This window comes from Sinocyclocheilus rhinocerous, unplaced genomic scaffold (genome assembly GCF_001515625.1).
Source record: "Sinocyclocheilus rhinocerous isolate Xijiao unplaced genomic scaffold, SAMN03320098_v1.1 scaffold1164, whole genome shotgun sequence".
Classification (NCBI taxonomy): Eukaryota; Metazoa; Chordata; class Actinopteri; order Cypriniformes; family Cyprinidae; genus Sinocyclocheilus; species Sinocyclocheilus rhinocerous.
The window spans coordinates 50,614-71,127 of NW_015643253.1; the positions used below are offsets into that span (position 1 = coordinate 50,614).

General features: G+C 35.1%; 1 protein-coding gene across 2 annotated transcripts in view; it reads left to right on the forward strand.

Annotated features, from left to right (window-relative positions):
* The window catches only part of LOC107757235 (tetraspanin-11-like), a 16,215-nt gene extending 1,264 nt beyond the window's left edge, over positions 1-14,951 (forward strand). Inside the window, exons 2-8 of one of the 2 annotated variants that reach the window (XM_016574648.1) lie at positions 604-695; positions 4,314-4,505; positions 6,400-6,474; positions 6,676-6,780; positions 7,521-7,679; positions 8,335-8,421; positions 14,362-14,951. In XM_016574648.1, coding sequence (XP_016430134.1) covers positions 609-695; positions 4,314-4,505; positions 6,400-6,474; positions 6,676-6,780; positions 7,521-7,679; positions 8,335-8,421; positions 14,362-14,421 — 765 coding nt within the window. In that variant the 5' untranslated portion in view covers positions 604-608 and the 3' untranslated portion in view covers positions 14,422-14,951. The remainder of the gene's footprint in view (positions 1-603; positions 696-4,313; positions 4,506-6,399; positions 6,475-6,675; positions 6,781-7,520; positions 7,680-8,334; positions 8,422-14,361) is intronic. The other variant, XM_016574649.1, reaches the window with a different exon arrangement.
* Positions 14,952-20,514: the final 5,563 nt, after the last annotated feature.

The window sequence follows — 20,514 nt, forward strand, 5'->3', positions numbered from 1 at the left end:
AACACGTGATCAGCAAATCAATATGTCCCCGCAGTTATTCTGAACAAATTCTTTATGCCTCAGTATCCAAAAGAAATCAATAGGACTTACAGTGAAAATCCAGACTATAAAATCCATTATAGCAGAGATTTTTTTTATATATAAACCAAAGTCTGCAGTCTAATTTTGTGTTTTGGAGCAGAACGTGTCACCTTTCTAATCTGGAGCTACATGTGTTGTTCTCAAGGTTTTTAAAACCAGCAGTGTGGGTTGGAGTGTGTGTAGTTTTGTTGTGTTTTCAACCATTACAAGCCAAACACCCTCATTTTATCGGCCATACATGGCGGCTGTTTTGACATGCACCGCCTCCACACTAGGCACTGAGACGTGAGCGTGTCGTCTGTCTGTGGCAGAAACCCATGGGCCACAGCTGTTAATTAACATGTCATGGAAAAGAACAGTGTTTGACTGCCATCTTTCCAAAAGCCTGTTTACGCTCCTGCCCACCTCCTCTTCTTTGTCCTTTTCCCATTTTGCCTCGTAAATACGCAAAGAGTGAACAACCACCGCTTCATGAGAACTTCTTTTCTGTAGCACTTCTTTTTTCTCTCTTTTCACCAACAGGAGAGATGGGCAGCTTGTATAAGGATGAGCAGGACGACTGGATCACAGTGTGTCTCAAGTACCTCCTCTTCGTTTTCAACTTCCTGTTCTGGGTGAGTCTTAGATGCAAAAATTAAAAATTGCTGAAAATTTACTCACCCTCAGGCCATCCAAGATGTAGATGAGTTTGTTTTTTCATCGGAACAGATTTGGAGAAATTTAGCATTACGTCATTTGCTCACCAATGGATCCTCTGCAGTGAATGGGTGCCGTCAGAATGAGAGATCAAACAGCTGATCAAAACATCACAAGTAATCCACACGACTCCAGTCCATCAGTTAACATCTTGTGAAGTGAAAATCCATTTTTAAAGTATTTTAACTTCAAACTAATCCTCTATCCATAAAAGTTGTTTCGTCTGAATAAAGAGAGAAATATGCACAGATCAAGCACCGTTTACAAGTGAAAACAGTCCAAAACAGTTCTAAACAAATATTTTGATGTGAGAGGACAACAGGGGATTGACTTCTTCACTTTTTCATTATTACGGATAATGGAATTGTATTCTGAAGCAACGGTTTAAAGATAAAAGGTTGATTTTAAGCTGTTGTTTCACTTTGTCGTGCATGAAACGATGTTTGGAGAATATTTCCATATTCTGTTTTAGGCAGCATTCTTATGAAATATCAGATGCAGTGAGAGACAAAAGACAAAGGGTAGGAAGAAAAAGTGTGTATGTGAATGAAAAAGCGTGACGTTCATACCTTTTTTTAAGTCTGAGTCTTTTCCCATCATCTCCTTTCTCTTGTTCTCTTCCCACCCACCTGTGTATTAGCTCAACAAGTACAGTGCCCTCTAGAGTTGAATGTGTTTTCTAAGTTGTTCTGAGTGGACAAACCTGCTGTCTGAGAAAAAGCATTTCTCAATATGAAACATTATTTAATTGAATTCATCTTTGTAATTACATCTCTACTGCAGTTTCAGACAGATGGATTTCCATAAATCCTAGACCAAAAAAGAAGAGAAATCCAGGAAATGATTCAGAAACCACACCTTCAACTAGAATGCATAAACCTGTGCATTAATCCACTTACTTAAACGGATAGTCCACCCAAGTCTGTATGACTGACTTTCTTCTGTGGAACACAAACAGAGAAATTCAGAATATTGTACTGTATTGTACTTTTTTAAATGCTCAAAGTTAAAAAAGGACAAAGAAGCACCATAAAAGTATCATAAAATTGGTCCATATGTATTTCAGTCTGTATCTCACACACAGTCCTCATTCACTTTCATTATATTCACCTTTTGTGCTGCATGGAAAAAAAGAGTCATGCAAGTTTGAATTGACATGGGTGAGTAAGTAATGACTCATTTTCATTTTTGAGTTATTCTATTCCTTTAAAGCTTAACATCTGAAATATATTCAGTATATACTCTAGTGATTCATTCAATACAGAGTTTTTGTAAAGAAATTTCCTCCTCAAACTCCAAGTCCTCACTGTGTGTGGTATGCAAGCAGCTCAGGGAGCATTAAAGAGACAATGGGTCTCTGGGATAGCTGCTGTTTGAGTTTGGCACTGGAGAGTATCATGGAAAGAGCTGGAAGTGTTGAAGGGAGGAGCCTTGTTGGATTTTCCTCAGTTTCCGAATTGGATAGATCTGAGAAACAGATAAATGAGTGTGTGTATGCATAGAGATGAATGAAGTCTTTACTTTGCACAGCACCACACAGGTGGATAATTAACCTGTGCTGAAATCTCAGGGTGAGTGAATGATTATTTGAGTTGGTTAAATAATGACAAGCCTGTCAAACTATGAAATAACTGTTTAACATTTGAAACAGGAGTTTCAGTTTGATATCTAGAATTAACTCCAGTTACCTTCTCATCATTGTTTGTCCTCGCTATCTATCCAACCTTACAGTTTTTATGTCTTTGTTTATTTAATGTCTTTAAATGGAAGACTTTTAAAGATCTTTTTGCTGTCATTATTGCTTATCAATCACATTTTCATTTCCCCCTCAGTTCCACTATCCACTTTGTTAAAAAACAGTCAAAACTACTAATTTTTAAAATGTGTGTGTATATATATATATATATATATATATGGTTGGGTTATACATTTAACCCAACTGCTGGGTCAAAACAACCCAATTGCTGGGTTTGTCCCTATTTTACCCAGCACTGGGTTGTATTTAACCCAGCATTTTTTAGAGTGTACTATTACAGCTTTTTCTAAAGAAAAAAAAACATCCATTGGTTTGGTTTAAAGTTCAATATTTTATTAAATGTTTTAATAATGCAACATTTCTTTTGAAGTAAATCAATATGTGGTTTAATAATACAGCTTTTTTTTTTTTAAGTAAATCGGTATTAGGAGTAAATAAGAAGATCAAGCTTCCGTAAAATTCTTGAAACATTTCTTTGAATACTTGTGGTAACCCATAACGACACAAAGCCTGCATGTGTCCCAAATCCCAGCCAACGCCATCGGTTTGTCAACAGAGTGGACAAGAGGATAGTTTGTCTTTATCAGGCAGACCTTCACAGTGAGGTGAATAATAAATGCAAATGCAATGAATAAAACATTATTTTGTACTAAATCCTAATTCCAAATTCAAAGTTCTACATTTGGAGTCTATCACCATGATAACTAATATGTATTCACTGCTTAATACAGGTAGATAACCCTTTAGAAAAAGCACTCTAAGTGATTACTACTGACACACGGCGAGGGCTTTCTCCATACATTTATAACACGTGATCAGCAAATCAATATGTCCCCGCAGTTATTCTGAACAAATTCTTTATGCCTCAGTATCCAAAAGAAATCAATAGGACTTACAGTGAAAATCCAGACTATAAAATCCTATATATATATATATATATGTATTTTAAAATTAAATTGAAATGTGCTGAAAATTTACTCACACTCAGGCCATCCAAGATGTAGATTTTTTTATTCATCCAAACAGATTTGGAGAAATTTAGCATTACATAACTTGCTCACCAATGGATCATCTGCAGTGAATGGGTGCCGTCAGAATGAGAGTTTGTTAAAAAACAGTCAAAACTAGTCATTTTAAATGTGAATATATATTTTTAAATAAAATGTTAATTTAAATTAATGTAAATAAATTAATATAATATATATATATATATAGTCATTTTAAATGTGAATATATATTTTTAAATAAAATGTTAATTTAAATTAATGTAAATAAATTAATATAATATATATATATATAGTCATTTTAGCATTACATAACTTGCTCACCAATGGATCATCTGCAGTGAATGGGTGCCGTCAGAATGAGAGTTTGTTAAAAAACAGTCAAAACTAGTCATTTTAAATGTGAATATATATTTTTAAATAAAATGTTAATTTAAATTAATGTAAATAAATTAATATAATATATATATATATATATACATTTTAATTAAAGTTTAAATTAAATTAAAATTACAGGCCATTTTTTGTGCTGCCCCATTCTTCAGTAAGCAAACATTTTGTTGTAAGAGGTTCAAAATGTGTGCTGTCATGTGTATTCATATTCATCATAAAGTTCTGGATGTTTGGAACAAGCCATTTTTGTGGGTTACATACAATGAATAGTATTTTTGGACTAAGAAGGACATTTTGAGTTTGATTTCATTTTATGTGACCCCTTTAAACTTGTGTATTAGAAGAAGCATTCTGATATGTTGAGATGTATTCTGCTCTTTCAGATGGGCGGTGGGGTGGTGATGGGTGTCGGGATCTGGACACTGGTCGATAAAGGAGAGTACCTGAGCCTGCTGGCCTCCAGTACATTCGCCGTGTCCGCCTACATCCTGATCCTGGCAGGAGGGCTGGTGATGGTCACGGGGTTCTTGGGCTGCTGCGCCGTCATACGTGAGCAGAAGAGCTGTCTGTCCACGGTGAGGGGATGGAGATGAATGAGAGGACAACATGTTATCAGTTGCGCCAATTTATCCATTGTCCAACCACTAATTGCTTTAGATTCCGGCGTCTTCTCAGTCCTCAGTTATTGTCGCTTGTTAGTCACGGGGGCGGCACTGAGTGTCCATAGACAAAGCAGAACTGGCTCCATGGCAGCCGTGACAAATGAGCTGACAGGCATCTGCTTTCTCGCCATTTTTTTAAAAAGGTAGTACCTTGTGTTTGTTCGAAAGAGAGAAAGAGACAACAAGGTTGTGACTGCCACTGCAGCAGTGCTATTTATAGCCCATTCTCACTCAGATGTATGAATCTACTGAGGAGCACCACCACGCTAGAAATTAGTAATGAGGACACTGCCTTTGCCGGTCTGATCTGAGTGCATTGCATTCTGGGAAAAACATATATATGCATGAATGTCCACACGCGACAGCTGCCGTGAGGTTAACAGCTGTTCAGTGCACTGTTTTGTTTGAATAAACTTGAATCAGTTCATTTAATTTGCTTCAGTGCTCGTGTTGGTGTTTATATAAATTACATCGGACTTCCTGTCCTTTCTTTCGACCTCTAAATGAGAATTGCGGCATGTATGGATGTGTGTGTACAGTATGTTTGTGTTTGTTTGCTCTAATTTATTCTTCTCTCACACACATCCACTTTGACAGACAGTTTGTTTCCTGTTTTGTGGCATCTCTTGATTCTGTGGTTCGGTCTACAGTCTGTACATAATTTGATACGCATATTTCTGTTCTTTGGTTATATTTTATTCTGCTGATTAGTGATGGAAACTGACTTTTCAGTTCAACTTCAGTACTCCCTTTACAATTAAAATAGAAATTGGTGTGTTCATAGAAAGACATGGTGAGTTTGAGTTATGTATAATTTTGAAATATTGTTCTGTTTGTTGGATGGTTTGTTTTCAGTTATGCCACAATAAATATTTCCCTGAAAACGTTTTCAAAGGCAGATTCGGGGTTGTTATCACCCACTCTCTCTCCCCCACACTTAGGGTTGCAAAGGGGTGGACAATTTCCAGTAAATTTCCGGAAACTTTCCAAAAATCCCTGGAATGTTCCAAAAAATCCCGGAAAGTTTCCAAAATTTCTGAAATATTTCTGAAATGTACTGGAAATGTTCCACCTTTTTGCAACCACATTAAACTAGGACGGTTTATTCAGTTTAGTCATTTATTGTTTTATTTTCCTCCGAGGAAAAGGTCACTGTGTCTTCTATTTTCATCTGTCAGGCATCTCCACCTCTGCCAGCTCTGAGCAAGAAATTTCTTAGAAACCAATTTTATTTACTTTATCCCTATGACAGGGAAAATATGGTTACATTTTGAAGCATTTTGAATGTTGATTGTTGATGTGTGAATAAACAACCTTGTTGTAAGATAGTTTCTTTTAGAGGAAATCCATTTAAAATTATGCTTCATAAAGACAAAGGCAAATGAAACTAATTAATTACAAATTGAACATTTTCTGAACAAAAGATTTTTAGTTACTGTGATTGTGAAAGTTTATTGTTTATAGGTGACATTTTAGCATTTAGTTCAATAGTTAATTAAATTAATCTAATCTAAACTAAATTATATTGTTTTGTAATTGTTTTGATACTTAAATAGATTTCTGTTTGTTTGTTTGCATGTTTGTTTGTTTATTTGCCCTTTTTAGCAGTTCAATTTTTATATTAATTTATTTGACCATTTATTAAATTTTTTGTTTTATGGAACATCCCCTTGACATGACTTTATATCTAATAATTAGTATAACAGGAAACAGTATTTTACAATTTGTATAGAGTATCTAAGAGTGGCAATGACTGGATTTCCTGTTTTCTGATAAGGATGTCATTTTTTTGTGCATTTTTCTACAGTACTTCTCCTGTCTGCTTCTGATCTTTCTAATTGAGTTGGTGGCTGGTGTTCTGGCCTACGTTTATTACCAGGCAGTGAGTGAACTTATAGACACACTTTTAGACAATATTGCTACAAAACAAAAGATCTAAAGAACCAACTCCAAATTGCTTTTATGATGGATCTAGTTGTAGAACCATAGATGACTGGCATTTGACAGATGACACTGCATACTGCTCACTCTCTATCTTTTTGTTCATTTCTCTCTGTCTTTCTCATCTCTCTGTCTCTCACAGCTGAGTGAAGAGCTGAAGCAGCACTTGAGCAAGACGATGACAGAGAACTATGCCCAACCTGGAAAAGAGAGCATCACACATTCTGTGGACAGACTACAGCAGGATGTGAGAAATGCCAAATCCCAGAATGTTCCTGGGCCTTTTCACCTCTGGTTTTTCCTGTACACACAAATTTCAGAATTAGTGTATTGAACATTTTATTTAATTAGATTAGAGACAAAAAACAAGAGTATGTGGGTAGGACAGATTATTTTAAAATTGGATTACAGTGAGGATAAATTGGATTTTTGTGTGATGGTAATGGAACATGAATGAATCTAATCAGTGCTAAAAGTAGAAAATTCAGTCCCATTTTTTTTATTTTAATAAATTATTTGTTTATTTTTATTTTATTTTGTTTTCATTTAATGTTTTATTTTCATTTAATATTTTTTATTTCATTATATTTTTTCTATTTTTTATTTTTAATACATATTTTTATTTTTTAAATAAAATGTCATATTTTTATTTTGTTTTTATTTAATATTTTATTTTGATTTCATATTTTTGATTTCATCTCATTTTTATATTTAATGTTTTTTATTTTAAAAGTACAATTTTTAAATACATTTTATTTTGTTATTATTATTTTTTTAATTATTATTATTTCTGACTACCAGCACTTTAAGCATTTTTACAATTTAAACTGAATGCACTACACAACCTACTACCTCTAAACATCATGTAAAATCACTACTGTGCACAAAATAATGCAGAAATACAAATAGTGCAGAAACACCCCATACCAGACCACTTTGCACGCTGATCCTAATTCATCCCATAACTCCCTCACCTTCATCTTTTAGTTCAAGTGCTGCGGGAGCAACAACTCCTTTGACTGGGCACACAGCGTGTACATCATGTCCCCAGAAGCGGAGAAAAGATTGGTCCCTGACAGCTGTTGTAAGACCATCACCCCTCAGTGTGGAAAGAGAGACCACCCCTCAAACATCTACAAGGTGGAGGTGGGTCAGAGACTGTTAACCTCAAATCAACCCCCACACACAATATTTATGCAACATGTGTTTATTCATCTGTACTTAACTTGCTTTACAAAACACAGAAATTCAAGTACACTAAAGGGGCTTTGTTAATGTACTGTTGTAGTATGGTGGTTTCAGACAAAGCCACCACAGGCTCAGATGCTTGCTCATTGTCTGTGGGAACTACAATACGCCTGTGAACCATATCATCATGTTTGATATGCCCCTTGGGAGTCATTTAGACTAAAAAAGCACAGCTGTGAGCAAAGCAGGTGTGACTGGTAACATATATGAGCTTGTAAAGTGTGAGGTAACACTACAGTATACGGCTGCCAAGCTCTCTATATGTATTCTTTGGGAACCGTCCTCTGGTGTAATACATAATACAATAAGACACTGGTTTTACTGGCCTCTAGTGGGCCATTAATTTTATTCTATACGTGATATGTTGAGGCAGTATCCACGATACTGTCACGTAAATCACTCAATAAAAAAATCACCCATATAGCTGTAACTCTTCATCAGTCTGCAAAATAAATCAATTTACACATTCACAAATGGGCACTGACACTGAAAAGAAAAGAACATGATATATACATTAAACTGAAGTAGTTAACAGTGCTGTGGTCTCTTACAGGGCGGCTGTATCACTAAACTGGAGCAGTTTCTGGCAGATCACTTGCTCATTATTGGTGCTGTGGGAATAGGCGTGGCCTGTCTACAGGTAAGCCCCGCCCTCCTCAGGTGTACTGTGCAATTAAAGGGATAGTTCACACAAAAAAATTTATTTACATTTATTTACTCACCATCGTGTTGTTCTAAAAACATGTTAACTTATTTTTTATGTGGAACACAAAAAGAGAAATGATCTCTTTCTTATACATGAGTCTTATACATGAGTGTAGAAGACTACCACAGCTGTCAAGCTCCACAAAGGGCATATATATATATATATATATATATATATACTTCTGTTCTTTAGGATCAGTATGGTATTTAATATTAATGTCTCTTATATTCACCAAGGCTGCATTTATTTGATCAAAAATACAGTAAAAACAGTAATATTGTGAAATATAATTGCAACTTAAAATAACTGTTTTCTGTTTTCATCTATTTTAAAATGTAATTTATTCTTGTGATTGCAAAGCTTAATCTTCAGCAGTCATTACTCCGGTCTTCAGTGTCACATGATCTTTCAGAAATCATTCTAATATACTGATTTGCTGCTCAAGAAACATTTATTATTATCAGGGTTGGAAAGAGTTGTGCTGCTTTCATTTGAAATAGAACATTATTAATGTCTTTACTGTCACTTTTGGTCAATTTAATGTGTCTTTGCTGAATAAAATTATTCAGTTGTTTAAAAAAAAAAAATAGTGACCTCAAACATATGCATATGTATATACAGTATATGGTATTATTTATTTATTGTATATTTATACTTTGAGTTGAACTCATCATGTACTGTACAACCTGCATACTTTACAATATATTTTTTATGTTTATGTCCAATTACTATGAAGTATATCTCAGAGAAACAGTAGGAACAATGGATCATTAAGTTCTTCTGATGTGGTTCAATAACATGAAAGCCTTCACAAAAATAGCTGATGCAATGACCTGCGGGCAATCATTTAATGGACTCTGTTTTTGCCCCCGACCGGTAATGCGCACGGTAGTCTCACAGAGCACTACTCGCTGGGTAAAAATAGGTGGAGACCACATGCAGGTTCGAGAAAATGAAAGAAAGAGAGATAAAGAGCTCTTAGCTTTAAGTGCAGATCTCACAGTGTGAGTGCTGCATTCACTGCAGGGGTGCAGAGGCCCATTGATCTGTTTCCTCTGAATAAACTCTGTATATAAACACCACTGAAATGTGACTCTAGCTCTGACTTCATATTGATTCTCTGAGCCCGGGAGGGATGTATAATGACCATAGATTAGACTTTTAAGAAGTTTATCCCACTTCTTGTCTTTTTAGTGGGTATTGGTGGTTTTAATGTTTTTATGTTGTACAGAAGCTTTTTTTCTCACCATTAAATTTTTTTTTCTCAAAATTGTGTGTATATCTCACAATTCTGAGTTTATATCTTTTTTCTCAGAATTGCGAGAATTGTGAGATAAAAAAATTGCAATTACCTTTTTTATTTTTTTTCCCTTAGCCGAAACAAACTTGTTTATATCTTGTTTATATTATAAAATCAGTGTCTTCCATGTAAGTCCAGTAACTTTTAACAAGCCGTTAGAACACTGTGTTCTACTAAAATGTTTTTAATATGTGGTGTGTACAGGTAGTGTGCATTATGTAGTGTATGGTATTTAGGACGCAGTCTATACTTTGCACTGTATATGCAAAGTATATGCAATATACTGTCGTATATTGGATGTTAGTCCCATATAGTAGATCAAAAGGGTTAAATAAATTCCCCAAAGTCAGTTGAATTAACAGTCAACTGAACTTTTTTCTGTCAAGTTTTAAGTAGATGCATTAAACTGTAACTGTAAGTACGTCAGGACTTCATGATATGCAGCGTTAATGCATCGTTTCCAGCATCAAGATCTCAGCTGCTGGTCATGTGATCATTTCATCCAGGAAATGTGAAGCTCTGGAGTGATTAGGTGACTAAAAATAAATCCTGTGTTGAATTGAATGTAATGATTTTACTGTAAAAAGCCACAATGTAGCTTGAAGCGGCTCTCTAGAGGGAGCGCTAATTAAATTGATCCTCTTCAGTGATATTTCATTATTACCATCATTATGGCTGTAAATACAGTGCTGATCTGCAGGGGTCTAGAGCATCGGTTCACATTCATAACATACTGTAACAAATTGCTTGGTTTTATGTTTTCTGTGTAATCGCAGCAGTGTATCTATGAAGAAACTACTTAAAAACTGTAGTTCTCCCTTTAAGTTAATATCACATATTATAAATCGTCTCGGTTACGTATGGTAACCCTCCTTCCCTGAAGGAGCCGTCTTCATATCGGCTGGAGTGACCGGCTCTATCGTATCCTTCGCCAGCAGGTCTGCGATCTCTGCACACAAGAACTTGGGAGGGCGCCGGGCGAACTGAATCGCATAGCCGAGCCTGTCTTTTTGGTTGTATATTTCTTATCTGTTTTTGGTGTGTGTGTGTGTGGCTGGTAGGAGCAGTGTTGACTGCCTGCTTTATTTATCTCCTTTATAAAGAAGAGGAAGAAGACTTTTCTGATGTTTGACTGGCTAGTGCCAATGTTTGACTCCTGAAGCGCTATGCGTTAAGAAGGTCGGCCATTTGAGTTTGTGCACGTGTCTGTGCGTGTGTGCATGTCCATGTGCCTTATTCCTGTCACTTCATGTCCACCTCATGCTTTCTGTATGACTTATATGTATGTGTTGGCATGAAACAAGCAGTTTTACTCTACACATGCTGAATGCTGCATGGCAAAAAAAGAACAAAAACGCACAACTAATAGCACCAAATAGCATTTTATTATGTTAAACTTTTGTATTTTGAGACAAAAATTGTTTCATAACAGGATAAGGCAAATAATTGAATATGTTCAGTTAAAAATCTGTATTTTTGAGAATAAGTGTCGACCGTTTACCTGATATAACCTTTTACCTGCAGCCTGCTGTGGGACTCCCAATGTGTCCAATCTATTTCAGGCCTCTCTCTTCCTGTCTATTGTATCCCTCCCTCTGGACCTAGACTGTTGAAAAGGAGAACTTTCAAAGGTGTCAACATATCTTCTCAGAAAAAAAGACTGTTTGTCCCTAGCTTTTTGTGTAGGTCTGCTGATTGCGTATAAGTCTCATCTCTCGGTTTGTTGTCTGTCGTGCCTTTCTCCCATGCAGTTAATCCCACTTTCATCCGGCTTTATTTTCCTCTGGAGTAGCATTAGAAGTGCTGGCAGTAATACTGCTTCTCACTCAGTGCTTTGTGACATGGAGGACAGTTGTGTGAAAAGAACAAGCTTTTTAAAGCTGAAAATGAAAAATGGACACAAAGGAAGGTATTCTGTAAATTTTCTAAGATGCTCTTTTCCATGCACGGAAGTGAATGAGGACTGGGGCTTTTAAGTTCCAAAAATGACAAAAAAGAGGCATAAAGCACTATAAAATAGTCTTTTGGTGCACTATATTCTACATTTGCTAATGACGGATGACAGTTTTGTGTAAAGATCATTCTTTACGACAAATTTACACTATTGTTCAAAAGTTTGGGGTCAGTAAGAATGTTTTAAAGAAATGTATTTTCTTTTCTTTTGGCAAATTCAACTTTGCCATCACAGAAATGTCATAATATGTTAAAATATATTAAAATAGATAAGCTATTTTAAATGAACATAATATTTCAGAATATTACTGTTTTACTGTGTTTTTGACCAAATAAATGCAGTCTTGGTGAGCATAAGAGACTGCAACACCGACCCCAAACATTTCAACTGTAGTAATTATTTCCTGAAATTGATTCTTTTTCTGTATTTTTAAATCTCTTGTGTATATTTATGTTATTAAACACTCAACATTGGAATTTCAAGATATATTTGCACCAGGTTTGGTCCAGTTGACATCAGATATCACTGGTTCTTGTAAATTTCTGGTTCTTGTAAAATAAAACTTTTTTTTTTTGACCCCAAGCGCAAATAAGAGTACTCATATTCTCATTGTATTGAAAAGAGCAGCTTTGACATTCTGCAAAATATCTTCTAAAGAAAGAATATCAAATGGTTTAAGAATGTTGTATGAGTTTGCCAATTAGAAAAGATGAAAAAACCTACTAAATCTACACTTTGTAATAGATATTGGGTTTATTCACATTCTGATTTAAGTGAAATAAAGCCGCTCAGCTGCACTGTACAATTTAAGCAAGTTTTATGAACTAACATATGAATGTACCCCATTTTTAGTCCATAAACAGTTCCCATTCTGAGGTTCATTTGAAACCTCTAAAAACACTCATAAACCAGAGATCCTTATTGGCATGTACCATGAATACTCATTTACCCAACAGTTAACTAAAGATTAACCAATTTAAAGTTTATGGTTTTCCCATAATAGTAAAACATTATTAAGGCAATGAAATACTTGAGTTTAGCTGCGCTTCCAGTTCTGGTTTATTTCTGTGTTTGTGGGTAGGATGAGGCTCCTTCATTTTTGTAGAAATGATCGCCCACCAAGAGCCCTCCTAGGACCTGGCTTCCGATTTGTCTTCAGCGTTTTCCAGAGGGAGAGAGGAAAAATAAAGCATGGCTAGATGCTGAAACACTCTGTATTTTTAGATTATGTTTTGTAACATGTAGACTAAGTTTGTAAAGGTTTGGTAAGATTCTTATATTTTTATCTCCTACATATTTTAAAATTGTTTTTCCCAGGATTAGAGCTTGAAGAATATCTCAGGGTGTTTTTTTTATGCGGTCACAAACTTCACAACAAAAAAATGTACCACTCTCCAAGAACTCACCTGTGTGAATCTCAAAATTGTTGCTGTGAATTATTCTGCCATCATGGCAATATTTAAAAGTGACATGCCGTTTTGAAATACAGAAATGTGTAAATGAATGTTATGCTCTCTTCATTATGGTAGTTACCACTGGTCTGAATCTGCCTACACGTTGTAGCCTTTATAAAAACACGTGTACACACACACACACACACTCCCACACATGATAATTGACCCAATTACAACAACACTGCTACCGGCTGCCTTACACCTCGGTTTCCATAGTAACTCAACACCGCTTCCCTCTTCCTGCGAGCCTTTTATGAAGAGAGTTTCAACAATTGCCACAAGGCTTTTAAAATATCAGTGCTTTTAAAGGAATAGCTCACCCTCAGGCCATTCAAGATGTATAAGAGTTTGTTTCTTCAATAGAACAGATTTGGAGAAATTTTGCTCACCAGTGGATCCTCTGCAGTAAATGCATGGGTGCCGTCACAATAAGAGTCCAAACAGCTGATAAAAGCATCACAATAATCCACATGTCTCCAGTACATCAATTAACATCTTGTGAAGTGAAAAGCTGTGTGTTTGTAATAAACAAATTCATCAAGTTGTTTTTAACAAAAATTTGAGTCCTCTATCCGTAATATTGTTTCTTCAGTGAAAAATCACCTTTTCTGAATTAGGAGAGAAATATGCACAGATAAGCACCGTTTATAAGCAAAAACAGTCCAAAATATTGATTGAATGGAGGCGTGGATTATTGTGATGTTTTTATCAGCTGTTTGGACTCTCATTCTGACGGCACCCATTCGCTGCAGAGGATCCATTGGTGAGCAAGTGATGCAATGCTAAATTTCTCCAAATCTGTTCAGATGAAGAAACAAACTCGTCTACATCTTGGATGGCCTGACGATGAGTACATTTTCAACAAATTTTAATTTTTGCATGAACTATTCCTTTGACGTCTTAAACTAATTGAAAAAAAAGCTAAATCTCAAGACTTGTTTCATTATCCATCCTGACATTGTTGGAGCTCTTTTTATTAAATGTTCTGCCGCTAGATGCCTGCCAGTATCTCATTTAGTTCAAGTTATTATGGTATTTGACCAGACAGATGTCCACCAGAAATGAAAATGTGGCTGATGGCCATCTTATCTAGTCAAATAAAAAACAATCTTTATTATTTTCATGCTACTTTGATACATTTTCTATCATCTGTGTGTGTGTTTCAGATTTGTGGAATGGTGTTCACCTGTTGCCTGCACAGGCGAATTAAACTGGACCCGTACTGACGGCTCAGTAACTTTATATGCCTTTCCTGACACTTCAACACACACAAACACGGCCTGCATGACCAAATCCATTTACATTAATATAAGGGCTTTATTAACATTATAGACAAATGTTGCTATTGTTATTGCCTCCTTATGATCCTAATAGTCTTGAAAGATGTGGGATATTGCCCTGTAGTCATTTAGATGTCAAGGAATCAGTCAGAAAAATAATCAAATTTTTACTTTTAAGTAAATTATAATAAATAAAAATATTTTTATTAACCACATATTTGCTTTGATTTGCTCATATTAAATGTATGTAATGTGCTGCTAAATCTTAAGCAGGTGTGGGAACCTGCTGATAGGCACAAAATACACTGGACCAACGTCAAGACCATTTATTATTGTATTTTCATAAAAAAGTATATGAAACTTGTAGAAAGATCACTGTTTAGCCATTATGTCCACTGTATCATATACACTGAGAAAAAAGTTGGTGTTGAAACAATTTTCACTCAGAAATTCCAAGTCATTTTGCCAAATAATGACAAAAATAGCAAGTAACACATTGAATGAAACATTACATTTTGAAGTAGAAGGACTGAAATAATATTTTCTTGTAAAACATACTCCAATAATCATTATTTTATTTACAACTTGATTTTTTTTACAGTGTAGTAATTATTATTATTTTGGCATTACAGTAAACAAGTGTCTTTTAAATCAGTGGATCTCTTCAGTAGTTGTTCCTGAATTATATATCAACTTGCAGATACTGTGTAATGTAAAATCTGCCAATGGACCTTTTTCACATTTCCGGGTTTCTCAGCAGCGGAAGTCGTCATTGTTGGGTTAACTTGAAGAGCAGTGAATGGGAGAGTACCACAAAAATATTTTTTTTTGCGTTCCCATTTGCTCAAATAGCAAAAGAAAAACTCCACGATAGTGTTTTCATGACTTTCAATAAAAGGAAAAAAATTGAGAGAGACTGATAACGGCAGTCAGAAGAGAGAACGATGTCAAATTTACCATCCCCTCCCATAGACGCTGCATTAGAAACACCCTCACATTTTGTTAACTGTTTTTTGTAATTTGATGCAAAGGTGATATAATACAAAGAATAGTGTTATAAATGTACATACATTTAAAAAAAATAATACAAATATGAAAAGCTCGTCATCACAGTCTTGTGAAAAGGGTCCATTGTTACACTTTGTGTTAAATATCATTAACAAAAAAGATGAAGCTGCTTTTTAAGCCTTAATGATTTCCCTTAGATGGATTGGCTGAATATTATGCTTATCTTATAAAAGATTTTATTGAATTGATGAACTCCCATTTAGGGTCATGTTATGAAGGAGAAGAATGAGCATTATTCCATTGCATTGTAACACACAAATCACAGCTGCAAAATCTTAGTGTAGTTGCCACAGCAACGTCAGCCTTATTGAAATTCAATGTCATTTGGAGAAAAAATGGTTAGAAAAAAGAAAAAGATTTAATGTTTCATTCTTGTTTTTTATTGTTTTGATTACTGTCTGTAATCCAATTGCTTTATGCTAATGTCAGTAAAAACATTGTGCAAATAAACAATCTCTCATCTGAGCTGCATGTAAGTCTGTATGTGATTTAAAATATGAATTTAACCATCTAGTTATAGTTGATATAATATATGTAATCTTTCATTTGAATTATGTGTTTGTAGATGGAATGTGCATGTATTTTCATAAAGAATTCACTTCATAAATTCTTTGCCTAAGACTGTTGCATCCTTTTGTGGGCAGTAGAGTTTTATCTGAAAATATGTTTATTGTCTGTTTTTAAAAATTCTATTTCAAATAAACTTATTTTGTTGACATATTCTGGTTGGCTGCTTGTACTGACATACTTTAGCCAGTAGATAGAGACAAACACAAATGAATAAGCTTGCTTCAAGGACAAGAACTCGTCTTCAACTTTAAATTGAAAATCCACACGATCCTCGTGCTTTATTTTGGGAAAATACCCATTGACATGCAGCCACTAATATCCCGGATAATAACTTTCATATTCGGATAATATCCAGATCCAGATTGTCTTTACATTTGACCACATAAATTTGTCTCTGTTTTCTGTCTCTTGTCAGATAAAAATCTAATCTGTAATGCTTTTCCCTTGTTGCAAACAAATATGAGGAAGCTAATTTCCTGGTTGCTTTTTGTGATGGTGCCATAAAATGTAATTTTTATATGGATTTGTGTGCATAAGAACAAGACTTTGAGTTATTGGCGTGGTCTTGTGGTTTTTTGCCTATTTAAGTTTTAAGCTTGAGCTGGCATTGCAGCCTCACGCATTTCTAACTGTTCTGTCATCAATTATAAGTAAGTTACTGACAAATTCAGTTAGGGTGGTGTAATGATGACATGCAACTTGAATAAGCAGATGTTTTCAGCTCACTCACATGCACAATGTGTTTTAAAGCACTTCTCAGTGTGCTTTAAGCAATATAATTGCAATGCATAGATGCAATTACACTGCAGGGCATCCATCTGATCAGTCCAAGGCCCATAAAGTGGATTATTGTGGCCAAAATCCCCCCTCCGCTCCTGTCATTTCCTCAGGAAACCACGAAAAACTGAGTAAAGCATATGAGCGAGTGCAACACCCCCCACACCCTACCCTACCCCTGTTTAACATTACCAACAAGTGAGAGTGAATGAAAGACAGCTGGTGATACATAACACTCTGCACACACACCCTGATCTCAAATCTCTGAGTTGTGCTACACCTATCTGCTTCATTTCAGCTGACTGTACCAATGAGATCTATCAATCTATCTATCTATCTATCTATCTATCTATCTATTTATCTATCTATCATCTGTCTATCTGTCTGACAGTCCGTCTGTCTCACAGAATTGCCCAAGAACTGAAACTGACCTGACATGAATATTTAAACTGCATTGTACTCTGCAGTAAACATGCTGGAATGTTTCAGTGCCATGATCAAAGCTCGGGAAAGACGGATGCTTAGACAACAAAAGCTGCGAGTGTCAGCGGACCAGGACCGGAGGCCCGTCACACAAACTAAAACCGTAGAGTGTGTTCCTGTCAGCAGGCGGACCATGTGTCAGAACCAAAGCAATCACAGCAAGCGATGAATAGTGCCAGATGTTGTTTCTTGGATCGGAGCCTGGAAAGATGGCCAGACGTCCAGGGAGAAGATCTTTCAATCAAACTTAAATCAGATGAGTGAATATTTTACATCTGTCAGATCTTCAGTGTTCTAAATGAATTAAATGAAATTATGTTTGTCATTGTGATTGACAAGCATTAATGCTGCTTTAGGCAACTGAGTAGATTGTTGTACTTGTAAAATTATTGTTTATACATTGTACATTGCGACCTTTGGCCTTTACATAATGCAATTTTTTGTGTGTCATAGACTTAAACATATTCTATTCTTGATGCAAATTTACACAGATCCATCAGCAAATACTTTGTTTATTTAGCTATTTTGCCTTTCCAGCATTGGAATGAAATGAGAGAGAAAGACACTGAAGTTTGATGTGCTGCCTTACCATAATATATTAATCTCTTCTCCAATTATTTACATGAGTTGTTATAACTTTCAGAACAAGCCCTCAAAAACAGTCAGCCAAAAACCAAACAAGATATATTATGAAGAAAAATCTAAACATAATAGACAGCTAACTAAACATAATATCATTTATTTACAACACACACACACACACCATGATGCTCATTCAATATTTTAAAATGTTCAATAACTGTAATATAACTCAAAAGGAGGAGATAGTAAAAAAGTTTTAGTAGCAGGTTTACATATTTCACTTTGTTTTGATGTCTTTTTACAACCCGTATAATTTAAACCTGGAAACCAATCAACAACTTTCAGCCAATCATAAACAGCCTCAGCGCTGACCTGACCTCATTAAATATTAATGTGCTGTATGTATAATCGGATGAACTCTCTCGCGCTGTTTAACCCCATGTTAAACGCCAAACGCGTTAATTGTCGTTATAATACACATAATCATTGTACTATATATGTCAGAAGACAACCAGAGCGAATTTACATGGCGACACTTCCGTTTCAGTGTTACTAACCTCATAAATACGCAAAATACGAACGCTAAACCCGTGTTTACAAGCGTAGCCTACAGTAAATCCTGAAATCTGGAGGATTGATTACTAAACCAGGGTAAAGTATAATGAACAGTGTGAGAAATTCACTAGATAACCAATGATTACAATAATCCAGAGTTCATTTAAATTGTAAAAATAAAAAAAACACCTCCGATACTATTCAACAAATGTACAGGGATATGAGATACACTGATACACTTTATATTGTTTCAGGTAAAGAAGCTTATTCATCTGGATAAAGGCATATCTCATCTGATTTGGTAAGTTATCTAACTGTTGAATTATGTATGTGAGAAAGCAAAAGACTGGCAATGCACTAAATGCTTGCTTTTGTATTGTTTGTATATGATTTGCTATGTTGGCCCTGGTTTTCTTTTGAACTGATGGGTGTTGCTTGTGCTTCATATTAACATCTGCTAGGACATTTTGTGTCAACATTCATGTCATATTCTGTATCTGTTTGAGTATCACAGTATCAGTCAGTTGTATGTCCTTGATACACTCTGCAAATTAGGGTTGTAAAAAAACAACAACAACCGAAATTGCACTTCTCTCTATCTAAGACTGATTATAAAAGCAAAGCTAAGGACTTTTTTTGAATATTCAAGGGAGCAATTGTTCCAAATTAATCATTTTAACTTGACAAGCTGATTCATTTTTATTAACCCTTCCTAACCCTCTTTCATCTGTGAAAAATTCATTTAATCTCATTCTTGTCTATATTTAAAAAAAAATTAAAAATAGAGAGAGATCCTTGATCTTGAGTGACCTGTGAAAGCTTTTTTTTTCTTCTTCTTCATTTTTCCATTGGAATATACACAGTATGATCAGTTTTGTTTGTCTCCTGGTTTGTATCCTGACTGAAAAATAAATTTAAAATGCAGTGGACAGGCAAGTTATCAGTTGGCTTGACATACAAACAAAGAAGCGGGACAGAGGCAACAGTAATGTGTCAAAGAGCATATGACGAAATTCAGCTTAGCTGGTCTTTGAGGTAAATCTAACATTTTAATGAGATGATTCAAACATCTCAAAGCTGTATGATCACTCATGTCAAACAGTGCACAAAAAGACTGCAGAAAAACTATATTGACATGAACACCTGGAACGCATTTTCTGTGAGCTAAACAGTCCGCTGTGCAAAGGAAACTTGAGCCTGTTTGTGAGAGTAATACTTATGGTGCCGGAGCGAACGACTATTGTATTTATTAATATTAAAATATTGGAATAGGTTCAGGATGCCATGCACCTGAGGCTATATGACATCATATCATATCTAGGTTATCTGTAAGTCGCTTCGGATGAAAGCATCTGTAAAGTGTAAATGTTATTTTCAGCACCATAGAGCATTACATAACAACTCTCTGCCTGTTTAGGAGGAGTTTCCTCAGTTGAATCCAAAGTATGTAAAACAGAAAAGGTGGGATGGTTTTATTTACTGGAGGCCTTTCAGGTTGAAACCGAGTTCATCATTTAAGGCGAGACACTGCAGGTGAATAGGGTAAAAATATTAACTGATAGTTATCACCTTACATACCCAGTTGATTGATTACATTGATAATAGCAAACATTTTTTGTATTACAAGTTTTTTTAAATGTTATGTTTAAATATGCAAATGAGGCATTATTTAATGAAATATGCGCTAATTTGCATACATTTCTAGTACAAAAATCGGAACACTGGATGAAGTCAGTTTCAAAATTCTTGTTTAATTTTTTTTACATATTAGAGTCAAATGTTTTTACAGAGGGAATTTTGGGTATCTCTTTTTGTCACTCCATAATTGAGAAAAATCTTTTTAACAGCCAGAAAATATATTTTCACAATTTTTTGGGGAATAAAATGTTGTATACAATCAAGCAAATTATATATGAACAAATCCCTCTGTAAAAATCTTCAGAATATAGACAGGGATAAAAATGTAAAGTTTGGTGGGTGTAAGTACTACTGAAGTGGAGATGT